The sequence below is a fragment of the Juglans regia genome, chromosome 4, assembly GCF_001411555.2.
Source record: "Juglans regia cultivar Chandler chromosome 4, Walnut 2.0, whole genome shotgun sequence".
NCBI lineage: Eukaryota > Viridiplantae > Streptophyta > Magnoliopsida > Fagales > Juglandaceae > Juglans > Juglans regia.
The window spans coordinates 25225918-25248150 of NC_049904.1; the positions used below are offsets into that span (position 1 = coordinate 25225918).

At 35.0% G+C, this 22233-nt stretch overlaps 1 protein-coding gene across 1 annotated transcript; it reads left to right on the forward strand.

Moving 5' to 3' along the window:
* The first annotated feature begins 1830 nt into the window (after positions 1–1830).
* Positions 1831–12885, forward strand: LOC109004091 (sodium/hydrogen exchanger 6-like). Its single transcript, XM_018982506.2, has 22 exons — positions 1831–2331; positions 2528–2579; positions 2803–2862; positions 2970–2994; positions 3134–3219; positions 3322–3433; positions 4744–4806; positions 4923–4942; positions 5027–5124; positions 7851–7879; positions 7976–8007; positions 8103–8150; positions 8241–8301; positions 8387–8484; positions 8575–8650; positions 8744–8763; positions 8895–8992; positions 9076–9185; positions 10436–10522; positions 10830–10948; positions 11046–11128; positions 12353–12885. The coding sequence occupies exons 1-22, from the start codon at positions 2145–2147 to the stop codon at positions 12400–12402; spliced, it is 1614 nt and encodes a 537-aa protein (XP_018838051.1). The 5' UTR covers positions 1831–2144; the 3' UTR covers positions 12403–12885.
* Positions 12886–22233: the final 9348 nt, after the last annotated feature.

Consider the following 22233-nt stretch of genomic DNA (forward strand, 5'->3'; position numbering starts at 1 on the left):
TAATTTGATCTGAGAGATAAATTTTAAAATTTAAATTTTATAAATCAAATTTTGTCATTTAAGTGATGTGGATAATATGCTCTACACATCGATATGAGAATAGAATAATTTTAATAAATAACATAATTAGTTGAATTGGTTTTAGACAAAAAATATATATATATATATATATATATATTTATAGGATATTCCTAAATTGAGCATCCTTGGCACCCAAATATTTGATAGAAAAATCTAATTATAAGCGATTCTGCGCACTAATACGTGTATCCATTCAATATAATTGGGCAGAAAGTAGATTTTATTGAAAACAATGCTAATTTGAATTTAGAATATGAAAGTAATAACATTAGTATATAGATTGATACGCAAACTTATTTGTATATAGCAAAATTCTATCTTGTCACATCTTAAAACGACCCATGACAGGTTTCACAATTATATTCCAATTTCATTTGGGCATTTCACCTCCACTTTATTTTATTAGATTTAAGTATTTGGAAGTTTGGAATCTTGGATGGTCCCATTTCAAACATGCTAAAAAATTATTCATTTGTTCCAAGTTCTACTTGAGTTAGGTGCGGTTGATAATGAGATGAGATGATATAATTTTAAATAAAAGTTAAATAAAATATTATTAAAATATTGTTAAAATATTATTTATTATTATTATTATTATTTTGGTATTTGAAAAAATTGAATTGTTTATTATATTTTGTTGAATAATTTTACATACAACCGTAAAGTGCGTAAACGCCGCGTAATTGCTTTGAAAAAGAATGAGGTCTACTATTAAAAAATTAATTTTTTTCATATAAGTTTAATATTTTATTTATTTTTTTTAAAACGATTACACGACGGTTATACAATTTACGGTTGCAAATATCTTTTATCTATTTTGTTTAAAAATTTGAGAAAATTATAATGATGAGATGAGATGAAATACTTTCACTAATCAAATAGAATTTCATAATAATTAATGTGTTATATTTCAAGTATCTTTTAATTTAACCTGTCAATCTATAAACTTTATTTAAAATGTGTCATGGAGTAAGAATGATAAACTAATAATATTATTAATAGCATTCATTGTTCATCCGGGTATGAATCCAAACATCCAGCTATATCTAAATCAGGATCCGGGTATGTAATGCAGTCCAGATATTTGTACTCACTATCGAATATAGGCGGCTGGATAACTCGATTATCATCTCCGAAACCTGAATATCCGATTTGAAAAATGATAAATACACAATATTTTATACAATATTTTATATAATAATATTTTAAAATGAAATATATTTTTGTAAAATATTTTATAAAATTAATATCATTTTATAAAAATATCTTTATTTTATAACATGTATTATAAAAAGTGTTGTGTATTTATCACTACTTATCCAATTTTAGATCAAGTATAAAAAAAATCGATCCCGATGAACATTATTAATTATTTACAGCTAAATTTTATTAAGTAAAAGAAATATTGAATATTTTTCTCAAAACATAAATCGCTGAAATCAATCTATTTAATAAAAAAAATATAATTCATAAATCTCATATTCTGCACATCTATTTAAAAATATATTATTTTATTTTTTTATTTTATTTTACTTATAAATATATTTAAAATAATTTTTATTACGTAGTTAAAAAAATAAAATGATATATTTTTAAGTGGTGTGTAGAATGTGAAGCTTATATTTAAAAATTTTAAAAGAGATATAAATTTGTCAAGGTGTTGTAACTATGGTATTCCTGATTTTTTAATAATAATATATTAAGAGAAAAAACCTATTTATTCATTATAATGGATGGGTGCGTTAATTTCAAGCATTCAACCAAACCGAAGACATGTTCAAAGGTTTTGAACGTTAAACTTGAACAGTGATAGAGGCGACGAAATAGTGTGGCAGTTGACAATCGGGGAGAGCAAAAGCAGACACTGAGAGCAATATCCAATCATCATCGTTGTGGTGGGGACTGGGAGAATTCTGGGATTTCTCTGGGTCTTGAGAGTGGCCTCTGCGTCATCGTCACACATTCCAGACCCCGTATACACGAGGGAGGAAGTGGCTTCCCGATCGATCGTTTGATTCTTCGAATTTAGGAGGTCGCTGCTGAAACTTGAAGTAATCGGGGGAATGGGCATCGACGAAGTGATATCGCCAGCGGACGCGCGGGGCAGTAGTCCCGGAAAGGATCAGCAAGCGGCCGGAGTCGGCATCCTTCTCCAGATCATGATGCTCGTGCTCTCTTTCGTTCTCGGCCATGTCCTCCGCCGTCACAGATTCTATTATCTTCCTGAAGCCAGCGCCTCTCTTCTCATCGGTATTAATAGCCACATAATTAGGGCTTGTTTTTATTGTTCCGTTCTTACTTATTAGGGTTTCTTTTTTGGGAGCGACGTGTATTGACTCCGTTCCAGTTCTAATTGTGAATAACAACATGAATATTATTAAAAAAAATATTTAAAGGAAGATGTTTTAACCGATAATGTATATGTATTTCTTGTTCTTTATGTCAGGTCTAATTGTTGGTGGCCTTGCTAACATCTCGAATACAGAAAATAGCATCAGGTTCTTCCGTTGTTTACTATGCTCGTTTTCTCCTCTGCGCAGAATTGCCCGTCTATACGCTTATTTTGTTATGTGGTCATAACTGATAAAAAAAAAAATGTTTTGCGGTCATAAACCCTTGCTATACCCAGAAAAATTAACCAAATGAAAAATAGGAAGGCGAAGATAAAGCTCCTGTTACTTGATTATATAGCATCAATAATATTTTCGTTTATTTTTGCAGGGCTTGGTTCAATTTTCATGAGGAATTTTTCTTCTTGTTCCTGCTACCTCCCATCATATTATATCCTTACTGGTGGTTGATACGTTTTCCTTTAATATTTTTGTCGCTTTATCAATGCTTGTTAACTGGTTTCTACTTGTAGTTTTTCTTGACACTTTTGTGCTTACTCAGTCAGGGTTCAGTCTCTCACCTGTAAGCACTCAGTGCCTTTATCTCTGTATATGTGTGTGTGGGTGTGCGCGCGCTTGCCAGCATGCCCGCTTTCCAATTTGCATGCAGTGGAACCATTGTACTTATAGTATGATTTACTCCATGGTTTTGGCCTTTGCAGAAACCTTTCTTTTCAAACTTTGGAGCCATTGTTACATTTGCTATCTTTGGGACATTTATAGCTTCTGTTGTTACTGGACTTCTGGTGTAAGTTTTTCTTATTCACTCTAAGCATACTGAGTTTCCATCTTCCTCACCTTTTGAATACATACATATATATATATATATATATATATATATTTCTTGCAGTTACCTTGGCGGTCTGATGTACCTCATGTACAGACTTCCTTTTGTTGAGTGTCTGATGTTTGGTGCTCTTATATCGGCAACAGATCCCGTTACAGTTTTGTCCATCTTTCAGGTGATTTTGTGCTCCACTTCTGTTTTTAATGAAATAATCTGTCAGTGGGTATCTATTTTGAGACATGTTATACAGTTTTGGTTAAACTAAATTGCTCGCTGTTTTTTTTTTGACAAAAATTGCTCACTGGCTGCCTACATTCCTTACCTCTTGTCACTATAGGGTGGATGTTCCTATAGATAAATTGAGGGTTCAACTTAAAAATATTAAATAGATATACATTCCTATACCTTATACCCAAGGCTCGAAAATATGGTTCAATCCAGGCCGATTTAGCTGATTCAAATTGAATCGGTTAGAAACCGAAACAACTTTAGTAAACTTTTTGAATCGTTCACTGAGCCACTTCAATCGATCAATTTAAGCCGATTCAAACAGATTCTAGCCGATTTAAGACTGATTTGAACCGATTCAAAACTGTATTTATTTTTAAGTTGTCTAACAACTAGGTTTTTGTTTTGATTTCTTGTACAAAATATGATAGAACTAAACATATGTTAGCTTTTTCATCATTGTATTCAATAAGAATCACAGAAAAATTGAACGATAAACCATGTAGTTCTTCATTTTCTTTAGTTGAACAAAAAGATTAGGAGATGAATGAGTGTTTTGTATTAAATTTGTGATTGTGCATAAAATACTACATTTTCCATGTGCTTATAACTTAATGGTCTTTATCTTCTTCGTATATGAGGCAAACAATGTCGACAATTGAGGTTAAATACGTAAATTACATGTTTATTGAATCTATTTAGATTCATATAATATTTTTATTGAAACTAGTCAGTAAATTCATATTTTATACTCTTTTATACATGATATTAAATGCTTAGATTGCATTATATATGATTTTTAATACTTTTTTTATCAACATTGAAATAACCGATTCAAAATTTTCATGAATCACCCGATTTAATTTTTGAATCGGTCCTTACCCGATTCCGATTTTTCAAGCCTTGCTTATACCTCTTGCTACTATACTGAAGTGTTCATTATCCTTATTTTTTTTATAACTGTATTCATCTTTTATTTAGCGTTTCAATCTAATCATTATTCTTTTATTTATAAGGTCTTTCGTTGGACAAAATATATTCAAAGTTTTGAGCTTAATCCTTGGGTCAACTATGTTTTGGAATTACTTCTAGTACTCTTTGAATGTAACATATAACTCTTCCTTAATAGCCATTTGTGTTAAATTGGCCTCTTGCTTTACTTATTGCATGTGCATCTAAATATATTGATCCATTTGTTCTTTGAAAATTATTCTGCTTAATTTTTTTTGGTAATATATTTGTAATGGCCTTATACAGGAACTAGGCACAGACACGAACTTGTATGCTTTGGTATTTGGAGAATCTGTTTTGAATGATGCAGTAAGTTTTTACCATTATTTCATAATATGCTATGTTCTTGTTGAGCACATATTCTATTTATAGGCAAGCCATGTTTACTCAATGAGTTTTTTTTGGGCATGTTGGACTATTGGTAGATGGCAATTTCCTTGTACAGGTACATAAAGTGAATTTTACGTGTCTCCAGCAATTAGAGTATTTTGGAGTTCAGTTCTAAGAGAATCAATGCTTTGCTATGCAGGACAATGTCATTGGTAAATAGTCGTGACTCATCTGGACAAAACTTATTTGTTCTGTTTGTTAGGTTTCTTGAGACTTTTGTTGGCTCGCTGTCTTCAGGTAAACATTTGCAGTCTGCCTTACATTATTATTGATTTCAAAGATTTTTTATTTTTTATTTGTGGCATTTGTTTGAACATGCTTGTTGAGTGCATGCATTGAATTTTTCTAAAAGGACTTAGTGATTATGGTACTTCATGTTTTAATGTTTGTCTTGGCTTGGCCAGTTAACTCTCAGGCAGTTTGTACAAAAACTGAAGCAGGCAGCTGCTGTGATTAAATATAGATTGAAAGATGACTAATGCGGGTCAAAGAATTAGAAAGAAAAATTTGAAGAAGATGAATAGTTTAATAGATCGGAAAAGGATGTCCAGGACTTTATACCTAGATTTCTTAGGTAATTACTTGAGCTCCTTGAGCATTGCCCCAAATAGAGTTTGCATCAGGTTTCACCCAGAATTAATATCTGGTTATAAAAACTTTATAAATCAATCGAATATGAGCTGTTTAATTTTGTTGAAGACCCCTTAACCAATAGGGATAGGATGCTATACATCATTCTCACCATACCACAAAGACTAAAAAATGGTGGTTATTAAGGAGGCCGGGTGACTGTTATTAAGAGTACTCTTTCTAACTTATCAACTTATTTTATGTCTTTATTTCCTATTCCTGCTAGTGTGGCGGCACGGATTGAAAAACTTTATCGAGACTTCTTATGGAGTAGGATGGGGGACGAATTCAAGTTTCATTTAGTCAGCTGGGAAAAAGGTGTGCATGCCATTTCCCTCTGGTGGTTTGGGGATAAAAAACTTGAGAATGTTTAATCGGGCCTTACTTGGGAAATGGTTGTGGAGATATAACATGGAACCGGAAGCTCTTTGGAAAATGGTGGTCAATCGCAAACATGGTAGTGGTTGGAGGGGTTGGTGTACTAAAGAGGGGAATGGGAGCTATGGTGTGAGGGTTTGGAAGCATATAAGAGAAGGGTGGGGGTGTTCTCTCGCCATACTAAGAGCACTTTCATTGGATTAGCTAAAGTTAAAGGACATTTTTTATGAATGTCAGAGAAATTTTGACTTTTGGTTATTTCATTTACATAAATCTCCACATTAGAATAACTATTTTTTCATTATATAACAATAAAATAATATAAGATGAATTTGATTTTGGTTATTCACATTAAATCTCCACATTAGATTATACATTTATTCATTATATAATAATAAATAACTAATAATTTCAAAAATATTTAATTTTTTTAATTATTAATTTATTTTATTTTATCATATTTTACTATTCTACCTATTATATATTAATTAATAATCATAGTCTTATTAAATTAATATATCACTTACTCAAATTAATATACCAATTGTGATAAAATATGTGATAGAAAGAAAATGAGAGATACTTATAAAAAAAAAAAAAAAGGGAGAGAAATAATTAATAAAATATGTATTTGATATATGTATAGTAACTTTTAAATTTGGAAAAAATTTTGAAAGTCACTGTAGCTATATTTGGAATTTAGCTAATCCATTGTGAGCATATTTTGCTCTCTAATAGCTAAATACTCAATGGATTTAACTTTTTAGCTAATCCAATGAGAGTGCTCTAAACGGGTGGTGGGGGAGGGTACTCGCATAAAATTTTGGTGAGTTATTTGGTGTGGGGAGGAGGCCCTAATGGATTCTTTCCCATCTGTATTCCGAGTGGCATGCAACCAAGAAGCTTCAGTGGCGGATCTTATAGTTCGATCAGGGGACCAAGTCCAATGGAATGTCACTTTTAATAGGGCAGCTCAAGATTGAGAATTAGACAGTTTTGAGACTTTTTGCATACTTGTATATTCTGTGAGACTGAACGGACTGCGAGCTGACAAACTGTGGTGGAAACCTGTGGATAAGGGTGCTTTATTGGTTAGTTCCTTCTATAAGGCCCTTACCCCTTTTCCAAATACGCATTTCCCTTGGAAAAGATTGTGGAGGAATAAGGCACCCCCCAAAGCTCTTTTCTTCACTTGGACAACGGCCTTGGGTAAGATCTTGACAGTCGATAATCTGCGAAAGTGCCGGGTAATTATTTCAGATTGGTGTTGTATGTGCAAGAAAGCTGACGAGACGGTGGATAATCTCTTGTTACACTGTGAGACAGTGAGAGCTATGTGGAGCGAAGTGTTCAGTCGATTAGAGTTAAGCTAGGTGATGCCGTTTTCAGTGGCGGAGTTATTGGCCAGCTGGACAAGTCCGGGTGGTGCTCCACAAATCAAAGCCATATGGAAGATGGTACCTATATGCATTATGTGGTGCATATGGCGTGAACGTAATGAGCGGACTTTCGAAGATAAGGAGCGGACACTAGAGGAGATGAGATCTTTATTCTTTGGGCTCTAGCTGTTGATTTTAATGGCCTAAATTTTCATGATTTTCTTGTTTCCACTGTAACGACCTAGATGGGCCTAATCCTTTGTATACCATCTTGTGTACTTGGGCTTTGCCTATCCTTTATTAATACTATTGTTTACTTATCAAAAAAAAAAAAAAAAGACTAAAAAATCCTGCTAGCCAAAAGCCTAATAAACCTTTTTTTTTTGTTTTTTGTTTTTATTTTTATAGATAGTGAAGAAGTTTAATTCATAATAATAGGCATAGTCAAGAAGTCTAAAGAACAACTGAGACTTCTTGAATGATTATATTCCTTGATCTTTGATCACTTTGTTTTTGTTATCAATATTTGCATGTATTTTTAAGATTACTAAGATTGCATTTCGTATGCCTCTGCAGGTGTTGCAGTTGGATTTACTTCTGCTTTGATATCCTTCTCGATAAAATTCTCATATTCTGTTTAATAAGTTACTCTTAATACTTTTGGAACTTATAATTGATTGTGAGACCTTAATTGTCCAAACCTATTCAAGTATGCTGGGTTGGATATCGACAAGTGAGTACCGCATATAAATCTTTCTTTGATTTTAATGACCCATAACTCATACGAAAATCTCTGATACAAGTTTATTTATCTTGCCCTCATTTCAGTCTACAAAACTTGGAATGCTGTCTCTTTGTCCTGTTTCCATATTTCTCGTAAGAGAACATTTTTCTATTTCTTTTTTGATCTTCTCATTCTTTTTTGGACTTGTGATGCGATTTTATTCACAACTTCATTCTTTGTAGGTACATGCTTGCTGAAGGTCTTGGCCTGTCTGGTATTGTATCAATATTGTTCACTGGAATTGTAAGTGAATTTATATATTTCTTTGCTGTATACCACCCACTACTTACCAAAAATTTATTATGGGAACATCGATTTTCTGTTTTAGGTTATGAAGCATTACACGTACTCAAATTTGTCAGAGAAGTCGCAACATTTCGTGTCTTCATTTTTTCATTTGATATCATCATTAGCAGAGACATTCATGTAAGGGTGATTTTCATTATCTTTCTCTCATATTGAGTGATTGAACTTTTATGACTATGTACCTATGATGAGTTGTTTTTCAATTTGCAGATTTATATATATGGGCTTTGATATTGCCATGGAACAGCATAGCTGGTCACATGTTGGATTCATCTTTTTCTCAATTGTATCCTTGCATTATTTGTCAGAAGTAGTTTACTAATATTTTCATTAAGTGAAACTCGCTGTTGTTCCTGAACTTGCTCTATGATGACCTCAGTTATTTATTGTAGTTGCAAGGTAAGCATGCTGTAATTGTTAATATGGGGATTCTTTTATCTAGAAAGACATTTTTATAGTTATACCAAGATTTTTTTTTTTTGAAATCGAAGTATTTTTATACTAACATGTATTTACTATTTTTCATGTAGGGCTGCAAATGTTTTTTCTTCTGCATATTTGGTCAATTTGGTTCGACCTGCGCATCGAAAAATACCTGTAAAACATCAACAAGCACTTTGGTATAGTGGTAAGAACTTTAGAAGTGGCTAATTAATTTATTTATTTATTCTGTGATATGGCCAAGTACTCATGATTTATGTGTGTGAGTAGGACTTCGAGGGGCAATGGCTTTTGCCCTTGCTCTGCAATCAGTTCATGATCTTCCAGAAGGGCATGGCCAGACAATATTCACCGCAACCACTGCAATTGTTGTTTTGACGGTAGGCAAGCTGACCGTTTTCTTTTAATCATTGCCTTTTTTGCTTGGGACCTTACTCCGTTGCTCTGCTGAATTCATGTTTACCTTCCGGTCTTCATTATCTAAATCTGAAATAAAAAACTATACATTCTATCTTGTTCCATCACCCTAGACTTGTTGAAGGGCTGATATGAACCAGTCACTAAGCCACTTTATCAGAATTTTTTCCCCAGATAGGTCTTACCTTTCATGGGATTCACTATTTTTCTTCTTCTCCACTTGCACTTCCGGTTTTCTTTAGTAAATTTATCCTGGTCTGTGGTAGCAAACTTCAACCACGTGTTTTGGTTTTAGTCATCATCTTCCATTGCTCGTCTTCTGGTTGACAATGATCTCTAGAAGCACGACATAACCCAGCTCAACATGATTGTCTTCAACCCAAACTACATGGGGCCGGCTGTGCAACTCCTTTTTTATTCAGCTTTCTGTTTGGATTGTATCCTCAATCCTGTAGGGGACCTCTCCTCAATACCTTAATCAGTGTCATTTTTGTCTTTCCTTGTGTCTAGGCCCAGCTGAACCCCCACCCTACCCCCTATAACATTTGGATCATAAAAAAAAAAAAAAATAGTTTAATAAATTTCATTTTACTTATAAAAAAAAAAAATTTGGATCACCAGCACCATATTAAATTCAAACTTTCTAGATAGCAATCGGTGATTCTGGTCCATTTTCATCATTTTTTTCCATTGGCTCTTCTAATCAGGATCTTGGACTTGAAAAAGCAAAACACTTTCTCTGAATTGGAGTTCAAAGATAAAATTTAAACAAGATATATAATGAGCCATGCATGACAGCTTGTTAATTCGAGTTTAATGGCTGTCTAGCTAAGGGGAGGTGGTTTCTTAGCAATTGAATGCTGCAAAGGTTTTTAGGATTTAGAACAAAGCTGCTGATGGTTGGAACAGCAAACCAGATAGCAATTGCATGATAATTAAGAAAGCATAAATTTCTGTGAAGTCCATGCATATAAAAACATCTATAACTCCTAAACTATTGACTCGAGTTTGAAACTGTTTTAATCCTAGACTACCTAGAGCACCACCTCCAATACCATAAAGACACATATAATAAAACTTAGAAATCTGAGAAAATTGAACACACCAGAAACCCACCTTTTGTGGCTGCGTTTAAGTCATGATTATGCTGTGAGTTTCGTATAAGATATCGTGTTAGTATAATTTACCTGTAGCCTTCTAAATGATTTTGCAGGTGTTGTTGATTGGAGGTTCGACAGGTACCATGCTGGAAGCCTTACAAGTTGTAGGTGACGGCCATGATGTCGGCTCCCCAGGAGAAGTAAGTTCTGTAAACAATGACTTGGTTACTAGTTCTAGGTATTTTTTGCTCAGTGGAAGAGTACTAATATCCTTGAGCTTAACTTTACGAGTACGATCCCTATCTATTTTATCAATGAGATTATTCTCTAGGAATACTATGTTATTCTCCTGCTCATGCTTCCTCTATCTTCGTTCATGCATATGTTTATTTTTCCTGCTCTGAGAATGCTGCTCGTTTTAGTCCCATTATAAAGAAATTGTATTAACTTCTCAGATCATTGATTTTTGTTTTGGCTTTGTATTCCCGCCTTCCCCTTCCCTCTTAGAGCTTGGAAGGGGACAATGACTTGCTTGCTCCAAATAATGGCTACATTGCTCCCTCATATGATGAGGAAACATCATCAGCCAACAAGATCAAGATGAAACTTAAAGAGTTCCATAAAAGGTATCCTTCCAATATGAGACTACTGAGCTTTTCTTTTTTAATTTCTTATTCTTGTGCTAAAGAAGCAATGATCTCCCGTCCCCCTTTCTTTTTGCAGCACAACATCATTCACTGCATTAGATAAGAACTACCTCACCCCATTCTTTACAAGTCAGAATGAAGATGAAGAAGATGAGCATGGTAAGATAAACTTGATTTGGCTCTTTCAGTTAAGGTATATGGTTTTGAACAGTCTGCTGCCAAAGAAATGGTAAATTTCTAGTTGCTGAAAAATGCTTTTCTATCTCGACTCTCATGGGAAATGTTTCTAAGGGCTTCGTGCTAATCTAGAATGTCTCAATAATCTTGTATTTTCATGTAAACCAGTGATATGAAAATGTATTCCTTCTCTTCCAAAATAGATCTGCTTTCTTTCTTGAATTGCTGAATATATGAGAGACATTATTAAAGTATTTAATTTCATCTGCTAATCTTAAATTTGAATCCAGCTTTCCCATCTGAAGCCATCTTTCTTGGCCCACCTAAGGACATTTAGAAAACATTGTATATTCAATTCATTTTATTGAAATACATGTCATGTGCAAATTTCTATCTACTTTAAGACAGGCTGGGGTATCAAATAGTTTAATCTCAATTTGACTCCTGTAGTCTGTGTCATTCAGACCTGCACCAATAACCAAAGTCTTCAACATCTCTTTTGTGGTTGAGGACTTGATTTTGGGATTTAAAAAGATGTTTTTCTGGTAGGTGGGGATGTATGTGAAGCGTGCCCTGCCCTGTAGATGAGTTAAGATACACACATATCCATTAATGTGTGTTTTCTTTGCGGGTCTGTGTTCAGTATACCTCCCCTAGTGGGTAATTTTATACTATAATTCAATTTAACACTTGATTGTCTTTACCATCTTTCAATTCTGAAATTGATTGCATATTCGAAGATTTGCTTGTTTCATTCTCGTATATCTGAGAGAAAGGCGCAGACTACACTGATCTACTCTATCATTTATTAGCAAAAGATAGAAGAGGTCTCTCTTTTGTCATAAATGTATTACATTGATTGTCCATGTGGGTGTAGGAACAAGATCCTCTCCTTTTCACTTGAAAATTGATAGAATCCATTTAGTTCAAATTGGGGTGATTTGGTCATCTCATTTCTCTATCTAATTCTTATAAAAAACATAATGACGAAAACTCTCGTATGCGAATATTCAGTATACGAGTGTTTTTGCCATCCTGTTTCTAATAAGAATTATATCGGAAGGTTAAATTAAGAGAGCTTGTCTCTGAAATGGAAAGTAGGACTTTTATTCGGATGTAATCATTTTTTTCGGTTACCTTTATAATTAAATTCTGAGTTTTTCATAGCATGGAATTACTTGAATGTTTTCTTTGGGTGCTGAACAGATGAGCCAAGGCCTAGTTCTAGAAGAGCCGGTTTCCGGGGCCATATGTAATAAATGCGGTGAGCCGTTGACAGCTTTCTTAGAAGGGCATACGGTGTTAGAGGGAGGTGTGTTGTAGATAATTTACAAAATTACATCCTGGAGAATAGCAAGCAGCTAGTGGTTGAACTGACCGAATATGGACGGAACATCGTCACCGTTGTGCATTCCTACTTTCTATAACACATGTAAAGTTCTGAAGGGCATACAAAGGGAGACATTAATGAATAATATGGATGGTAAAACTGGTAGAGTTAGATGTTACAATCAAATTCATACTTGGTAGGCTAGCTTGTTCCATTTAAAGGATCTGCTACTACTTGTAGCAAGCAATTCTGCATATTTCAACCGGTATTTACACTTACTTTTGGTTGCTTTCCATATCCATACTAACATACAAGTTTGATTTGATTTGGAGGCTAACCTTCTTTGTAATTGCTTTCATTTGGTGGATTTGCATCTCAATGAAAGGAACAGTTGATTCAGTTTGGCTCCCATAGTCTGAGCAATTTTGTACCACATGAAATGAATGAGTTAAGATGCAATGAAATCTCCTTCCAATTGGTTGGGGTTTAGAAAGGAATGAATGCACATAAATGAAATATATAATCTGACAATCATGTCCCTTTTTAAACCTGTTTTTTAAGGGTTTAGATTAAGAGTGCTACTAGGGTGTGCCGCCCAATGGTGATTGCTGGTCGTGCTTGCAAAATTTAATTTTTTTAATTTTTAAAATTTTTCTTATTCATATTTTTTTAAACATTTCTAAACATTTTTAAAAAATTTAAAAATATATTAATACACTAAAAGTCATTTTCTTAATTAGTAAGTAAAAGAAAAATAATTAAATGCATTGACGGTCAAAATGATGGGATAAAATGAAAAGACATGTTAGCATTATTCTTAGATTAAACTTTGGTTTCGTTCCTTTCCCTCTTTTCATTTTCTCTAAAAACAATTTCCATTCCTTCCTTCTTTATTTTCTTTTTCCATTTCTGTCCAAACGGATTTCAAGTATAATTGTGGAAAAAAAAAATTGAGAGTGGGTAATGATTTGATAGAAGGGAATTGGATATCAATGCCTCATTCGTTTTTGCATATGAGATAAATTAAGATAAAAATTAAAAATTAAATAAAATATTATTAAAATATAATTTTTTTAATATAATTTTTATTTTGAGGTTTGAAGAAATTGAATTGTTTATTTTATTTTGTATGAGAATTTGAAAATGTTATAATTATTAGATGAGATGAGATGAGATGAAAATTTTATGAAAGTGAACGAGACTAATATTCTTGTCTAAACTCTAGAGTTAACTCACATTAAGTGAGAGAGAGAAAATAAAGTGGGTCTTTTGACATTTAATGAGCATTTAAGCCCCGGTTTGGATTGAGAGATAAGCTGAGATCTTGTACTGAAAATTGATTTCAAATCCAAATGGCTCGTCAAATAGGTTTTGAGATGATTTTACTATTTTTCAAATACGACAAAAACCAATTAACCGTTACTTTTTTGCTTTTCAGAAGGGGCAGGTCTTTTCAATTTTTCACGGGAGTAATGAGACTCATCTCTGCCCCTCACCCACCCCTCATCTCGACTCAGAGCTCGACACTGTGGGCAGACCCACCTCGTGCTATGATTGATCCAAAAATCACCATTTCCCCCAACTAAACGGCATGGGCGAGGGGGCTTCTCCACATCCCCAACGCCATGACACCCATAAAATAAACTGATTTTATAAACAATAAATCTACTCCAAAGTCGGTCTAGCCTCTAATACCACACACCAGCTGATGTGGCTGACCGGGTTTAGGTAAACGGTCCAATGGCTTCTAGTTATTCCCCCCTCCATCTACTCCTGTCGAATCCCCCATGAAAGAGGCGAACAACGTGAACACCACAAATATGCCGAATCTGTCTCCCCTCTGAAGCATCTCAGACGCAAATCCGTCTCCCATTCGAAGCATCTCAGACGTTGCTTCCCCTCCATCTGCGAATAACGAATCCCCCACGAAAGAGGAGACACAAACACCATGAATCAAATTCCTAAAAGCTGTGAATCTGCCCCCTCCATCTGTGAATCCGATGATTCTTCTCCTTCGTCTTTATCAATCTGCCCTGAAGAAACCCTAAACGCAGTGTTGCGTTCTACCAAAATAATTAGACTAGATTATGAAATTTTCCTTAGTTATGTGTTTCTTGAACTAAGATGATCTTATTTTTCTTTATAATGCAACTGCCAAGACTTTTAGTATCAGATAATATATCCAAGAGATTATGTAACATGAAATTGGTGACCCAAAGAAGCTCTTGCTCTTACAGGTTTACGTAGCAGATTTGATAGAGTTATTTACTTGGACATGTGCAAGATGTGGTGGTTTGATCAAGGTATCTAGATTGATATTATCTGCTCCCTATGTTTAGGTGATTGCAAGAGTGGGTTTTGAGTTTTGTAAATGCTAGAAGATGGTGTTTTGCCACTTTTCCTACTAAAACAGCTAGACTTGTGCTTTTTTAAATGGAAACAGGGATTTGATGTCATAGAGTTAGTTGTTGACATTTAGCACTACTTACAGGTGCATGATCTTAGCATGTTGGCATTTAAATTAACATCCTCCTTCCCGGTCTTATCTTATCTTGTTATTTGTTTACTTGAGTTTTCTTTGGGCATTGATATTATTATGTCTAACCACTGTAGGGCTTTGTTGGAGTGGCGAAAGATCTTAATGCTATCATAATTGCATTTAGAGGAACTCTGGAACACAAGTAGATATTTTGGTGGCTTATCTAGTAGTAATTTATGTTCAATGATGTTTTTCGGCCTTGACTGGTGAATGGAATAGGAAAAAGGGTTTGTTCATGAGTTGTGAGGGTTGGCTGACAGCCACATTGCATACTATTTGGCCCCAAAAACTAAGAGATGAAATTAATTAAAAAGAAAAGGAAAGAAAAAGAATAAAAAAACAAGAGTGTATTCCCATATGATTAAACAAAAATTTGCCACATGATTTGCACAAGCATGTCATCACACAAGCATAAGATTATAAAGAGATTTTTGTCTGTATGGTTTTGAATTTCACTTACCTACGCTGATAGTTATATGTGTTCATTGGATTTGTGAAAAATGAATGGATTGGTTTTTGGAAAGGTTACCCTAAAGCCCATAAAGTAGACTCATTGACTTGTTACCCCAAAAAAAAGTCCTAGGCTGATATACATAGCTTCAAAATCACAAGATCTTGTTAGATGAAGTTGAAGATAACTTCAATTCTTTTTTATCTTTCCTTCCACAGTGCCACTTTGTTCCTCCAAAATTTGCTCCATTCCATTTGCTCCATTCCATTTGCTCCTTCGAGAAATGTATGTTTGTCAATACCTCAAGTTATGACCTGCCTGAAAGAGTGTCTCCTTTCAACTCTCAAATTATATGTTGGTTGAGGTGCCTAGATGATCCTTAAAGCTATATCTATTCAAAAGCATTAGTTTTAAAAATTCAAAAAGAATGGTTTAAGATCATAGTTCCTTGGATTTGGCATGTATTATTACCTCAAATATTCCACTTTTCAGTTAGCAGTAATATTATTTCAAATAATTTTGTATCTATGAACTAGAAGAATGTGCAATATCTTAATCTTTGGGTGAAGCATAAACTCTGTACTACAGGGAATCGATAAGACTAATACAGTTGCATATTTTGAAGTCCATAATTTAGCCATCAAACAGTTTGTCATACCAACCAGTCTGTGAGATCTATAGGCCATCAAAAAACTTGAGTCATGTTTTGATCTCATTTTTTGTATGGAAATCATTTTTTGATGATGATGCATTTGAATATTTTCAATGTTTCATTTAGATCACCTATGGCCTCGAGTCAATCGTAATGTGTTGTTGATGAGTTTCAAATGGAAGCACCAACTTGTTGGTGTGACTTGAAAGCCCCATTAAAGACCTCCCATACTAGCAAAAATCCTGAAAGGAAATTTTACGCCTGCCCGAAGTATAACATGGCATAGCATATTTTTTTTTTATCATAATTTTGTATTGCTTTTTAACTTGTCATATTTAACGTTTGTCAAATTGACAATTTGTATGCAGGGAGAAGTAATGTGTCAATTCTTTATATGAGCAAATATACTTGCACTGGTAGAGGAGAAAACTCGCACGAGAGAGAATGCAGCTCGAAAAAGGGAGAATGATCTATTGGTGCGCGAGTATGAAGTTCAGAAAACGAAAGATAAACTAGTGCAGAGAGAGAGTGTTCTTTCCAAGCAAGAGAAGAACATTGGAAAGCAGCTTGTAGAGAATAGATGTGCACGAATATTATTATGTATTTATTGGGTGTTATCAATTGTAATAATTTTTTGTTGTCTTGGACTATAAATGTATTTTGAACAACATTGAATTAACTTATATTAATAGTACTATTTTTATTAATGTTAATCCTTGTGTTGGAAATCATGCACACACTTTTGTTCAACTGAATGCACCATTTTCTATCCTAGAGTACGCAATTGAGAATCTTTGTTTAATGAAACTGCAAATTCTAGCAAATGGAGCTGTAACAATGGTCATAATATAATAAGTTCTAATCTGGGGAAGGAGCTATAAATGGAGCTAAAACACAAATAACATAATTTTCGTCCCTTAATTACAAAATCAAAATAAACAATCTCCCAAATTATATCACAGTCTTCCTAGAGCACATACTCATTGCACGACGGTGTTGGTTGTGTGATAGTACTGCACTGTGTTAGAATAACAAAATCATCCTTGCATGCACTAAGTATCTTAATAAATATAAAAAAAAAATCATATAACCGCTATTAGAGAGTGCTTATGAATGCAGTGGGAAGCAATATAAAAAAATGTATTACTTGAACACTTTCTTGAGCTTTCGATACCTCACAATCCTGTGATGTATCATCAAATATTTTTATGCGTGTCTAAATACATTTCATTAACAAAAATACACGTCCGTTATAAAGAAATATGCATGCAATAGGAAGCAACACACGTAATTAATACAAATAAGAATTTATTACCTGTCTCTTCTTTCGCTTGGTCGCTGCCTTCTCCACAGGCAGAACCTTCATTTTTGTTGGCGGCCTCCCTTTCCCTCAGATAACATGTGGACTTAATATCTTCTCACCATTATCTGTAACCACAGTATCTGTTACCCTTGTTGAACCGGACTCAAGTGTTAATCCTTTAAATTCATTTTCAAACTCATCCATGTGACGCATGAATGTAGTAATATGGGCATCGTTCGACGATACATGGGTTGCTAATTTCACACATCGTTTTACCACAAAGTCATACCTTCGTGAGTCTGAATTCTGCCTCAAGTCATTGTAGCTACTTTTTATCACTGTGTATCTCCTCTTTAAGGTGTCGTTTGGATTCGAAGATGAGTTGAGATAAGTTAAGATGGATTGTGAATAATAGTGAGATGAGTAGTAGAAAGATTTGTGAGTTAAAGTTGCTGAATTGTAGTGAATAGTAGTGAGATGAGTTGAGATGGGCTGTGAATACAAACGAGTCCGAACTCCATCGATCCAAGATATACTTCTCCGGTAGCGCATGGATCTTATTCATTTAACAAACGTTCAATGCATGTCTGGCTTTATCAATAAAATTCTGACAGTCTTTTTATTGAAATTGCAGATTCTCGAACCCCCCCCCGCATCAACAACAAGTGCCCTGAAATTCTTGTTCATTCGAATACTTGCTTTGTCTTTCAAATCAAGTATCTTTTGATTGTATTCGTATAAACACTTGTGCGATTTAAAGAATCTAGATTTTTGTGGGCTGACAGTACTATGATTATGTGCAATCTCAACAATAGTCACCACCCAAGTACCCTCCACCAAGTGAGCATTTATTCTTGTCTTACAATCCGTTTTAATAGTTGGGCGTGGCCCCAAGATATTACTATGGCTAGGATGGTACTTGCCGCCTCTCGCACACCTAATCGTCAAATACTTGACCCTTCCATTAGTCTCTCTCTTCATCCTTTGTGTTCTAACACCAAAACCTTGTTACTTGGCATATCGCATGCAATAGGCCATAAGTTCAATATCAGTGGAAAACTCCATACCAAGTTTGGGCTCCTCATCAACTCAGTCATTATCAGAATATTCTTCATTTATCTCCTTGGCTTCTGTCTCTATGTCATTACCAACATTATTTTCACTTTCAGATATAAATAGAGCAGTCTCCGCATTACTTGCGGTCTTTTCACAGCTTCTCAACTCCTTTCCGGTAATTGACAGAGGGCATGGTGGGGCTGCAATCAAGTACAATGTTAGAAAAAAAAAAGATCATCAATTAATCTACCTGGTTCGTTTGTTGAACATGGCCCGACTCCTCCGCATTAGTTTACGGAGGGTAGATGAACATTGTTGAAAACGGTGACATTGATGGGGGCTACAATCAGGCACGGTGTTAGAATGGGTAATAACACACCCATCCAAAAAAATAAAAAGTTAAAAAGGAATGTACCTGGATCGTTTGTTGAACACGGCCCGAACTCTCCGCATTAGTCGACAGATGGTAGATGAACGTTGTTGAAAAATGTGACATTGGTGGGGCTACAATCAAGCACAGTGTTAGAACATGTAACAACGAACGCATAAAAAAAAGTTCATCAATGAATCTATCTGGTTCGTTTGTTGAACATGGCCCGACTCCTCCGCATTAGTCGACGAAGGATAGATGAACGTTGTTGGAAACAATGCCATTGATTGGGGCTGCAATTACGCATGGTGTTAGAACGGGTAACAACGCACACATCCAAAAAAATAAAAAAGTTATAAAGGAATGTACTTAGATCGTTTGTTGAAGACGACCCAAACCCTCTACATTAGTCGATGGAGGGTAGATGAACGTTGTTGGGAAATGTGGCATTGGTGGGGGCTATAATCAGGAACGGTGTTAGAATGTGTAACAATGCACTTAAGGGAAAAAATTGAAAGTTTAAAATAGAATGCACCTGGCTACCCGATGCGTATGTATATGAATTCGGATATGCATTTGGATGCATCATAAATGGCGGGCAGTAAGCATTGCCTGGATAGAGAGAGACCTACAATACACAAATAAAAATACATTAACTAGTTAGAATCGAGAGACCTTCGCATTCTGAATGACCAATGTATCATACCTAAGTCGGTGGAATTGGTGTAGAAGGCCTGGGTGACCTTTTATCTTCCTCTTTGCCATCACGCTATTACAAGAAAAAAAAATTACTCCAACATTAGTGTTGATTTACAACTTTACAAAGAATTTTATTTCCTTCTATTTTAACAAAGTAGTTGTAGCAGAGAGAAAGAATATTGTGTGATACATCAACTAATTCCCAATTAACACAACCAGATCCTTATAAATAGTTCACAATTTCCCAAGAATTAGATTCAACCACTAGATAGAACCGACTTAGCCTAATATAGAGATTCAATCCATCAAAAACATTTCTCACTTCAACTGGAGTGATGATGCCCTGCCCATAAAGAGATGCAAATCCTGCCCAATTTTTTTCAGAAAAGTCCCTAAAAGTAACTCCAAACTATCAAGTATGACATCAAAAGCTTTATGTATATTTTTCATGACAAATATGAGATATTGTTGGTTATTTTGCACTAAAACAAGCCACATAGAGATGTGCAATGTCCAATACCAACTGAGATCAGGTTCCCTAAGATATAAGACTAAGAAATATCTTAGAAATCCAACCAAAGAGTATATTAAATAACACATGGGAATGGACCTCACGAAAATGGGTGACCTTGCAGGAACAACACAATGTAGACGACGGACGGAACGACAGACGGCAAATGGCATGCAGACGAAAGACAAATGCCACCGCAAACACCCAACAATCGTCAGAATGGGTAACCACAAAAAAAAAATCAGGAGGGAGAGAGGCGACGCAACACTTTACCAAAGAATGGGTAAACAAATGCCACCGCGAACATCATGACGACGGCAGATGGACAACGACAGAAGAGTGGCGGGAACGAGCGAGAGAGGCGATGCTGAAGTTGGAGGGAGAAAAATTCGAATGGACTGATTTGGGAAAAAAGTCGAGAGGTTTGTCTGTGAGTAAAACGGGCGCGTTTTACTGTAGCGCAAAAAAAAAAAAAAAAAAAAAGAAAAGAGAAAGAAGAAAGAAAAGAAAAATTTTGGTTACAACCGCGCGAGGTGGGGGGAGGGAACCGCGACGAAACCGCGTCCCACGTGGAGAAAAATTCAAAACGGTGCATTTGGGTGCCTTTTCATTTATCACGGATTGGTGAAGGAAAAACACAGGAAAATGAAGGGAAAATTGTAAAAGGTGAAGGATCCAATTTTTTCAAGGCAGGCAAGTTTTTTTCAGTCACCAAAGAGCACTCCGAAACTGAGAGGATTTGTGTTTTTTCTTTTAGGATCATAGGATCTGTGAGCAACGGACAGTTATTAGCAATTGCAACTAAACTAGCATCACTTATCTTGCGACAACCATCAAGATTTTGCCTTTCCCACTACCAGTGAAGGAAAAACACATGTGAAGGAAAATGAAGGAAAACTTATAAAAGATGACCCACGATCGGCTAGCAACGACGAAGACCACTGGTGCAGACCCACAATGACGACGATGGAAAACCCACGACGATGACACTCTCTCAAACTGATTTTTGATTTTCATAGTGTTTTGTATTTCACTCTGTGTTGTTCTTGTCTCCTTTTTTTTTTTGGGTGACATGGACAGCAGGTTCCCCAAGGGTTGCTCTGCGGGTGGTATATAGAAGAACTAAAGAAAAAAAAAAATCCACATAAGCAATGTATGTTGTTGGTTACTGTAGCGGCTTAAGTATAGAAGAACTCTTTTATAAATATTTCATAAGAGAGACGCTTCGGGCCGGTTGGGTGTGCAAGTTTAGTTTACACCAGCAAATGAAAAAGTGACACGTTTGAGTTTCAGTAGAATTGAGAAATAAGCCGCTTGTAGCAGATCTCAATTTCTCTTCATGTGCAATCACTTTGCCCCCACCCCATTGAAATGCTGCCCCACCTTCGTTGGCCTCCTCCTGTCATTTCGAAAAAAATTAACCGTCAAAACAGTGTCGCCCACCCTTACCTCGGCAACTTCGATTCATGGCCGTCGAAACAATATCTCATTCTGTGTGTAAAAAGAACGTCTGAAGCATTGTAATCTCCTTCAATTCCTTGCAGTTTAGATTCCTGGCCACACCCATCGTCCTTGACTCCCTTCTGTGTGCAAAACTTCCATCTCCTAAAGCATTGTAATTTTTGAGGTTAGATATACATTTTTGATTTGGTAATTTGAGTTGGTAAATTTTTAGAAAATGTGATAAACTAAATTTGATGAAAAACTTTGGTGATAAAATAAGTAAAGTTGCGTATACGTTGGTTGCCATTTGAGCAATTTGAGCGTTGGTTGCCATTTGAGCACCTTTTGCTTGGAGGTGGATCACTATATATTCATCCTGGAGGTCTTCCCGTATTCCCAAACCAAAATGCTATTAAAAAATTAAATAAATAAAAGGCAAAAATGTGGTCCAAAAAGGTTGTAGAATAATGTGATGTTGTCATTGTCTTCAAGGCCAAAAATTTAATTAAAATGAAAGTTGAGGATGTGGTAAAAAAAGGGACTTTTATAATGGGATATCTTTATCTTTGTCTTGGTGTGGTCCAACAATTTAATCAAATGAAAGTGGAATATGTGGTGGGTTATGTGGTATATATATATATATATATATATATATATATCTGTGTTATCTGATTATGACATGGTTTGAAAATAACTCACATGGTCAAGTATTTTTCTGATATCAGGTTGAATG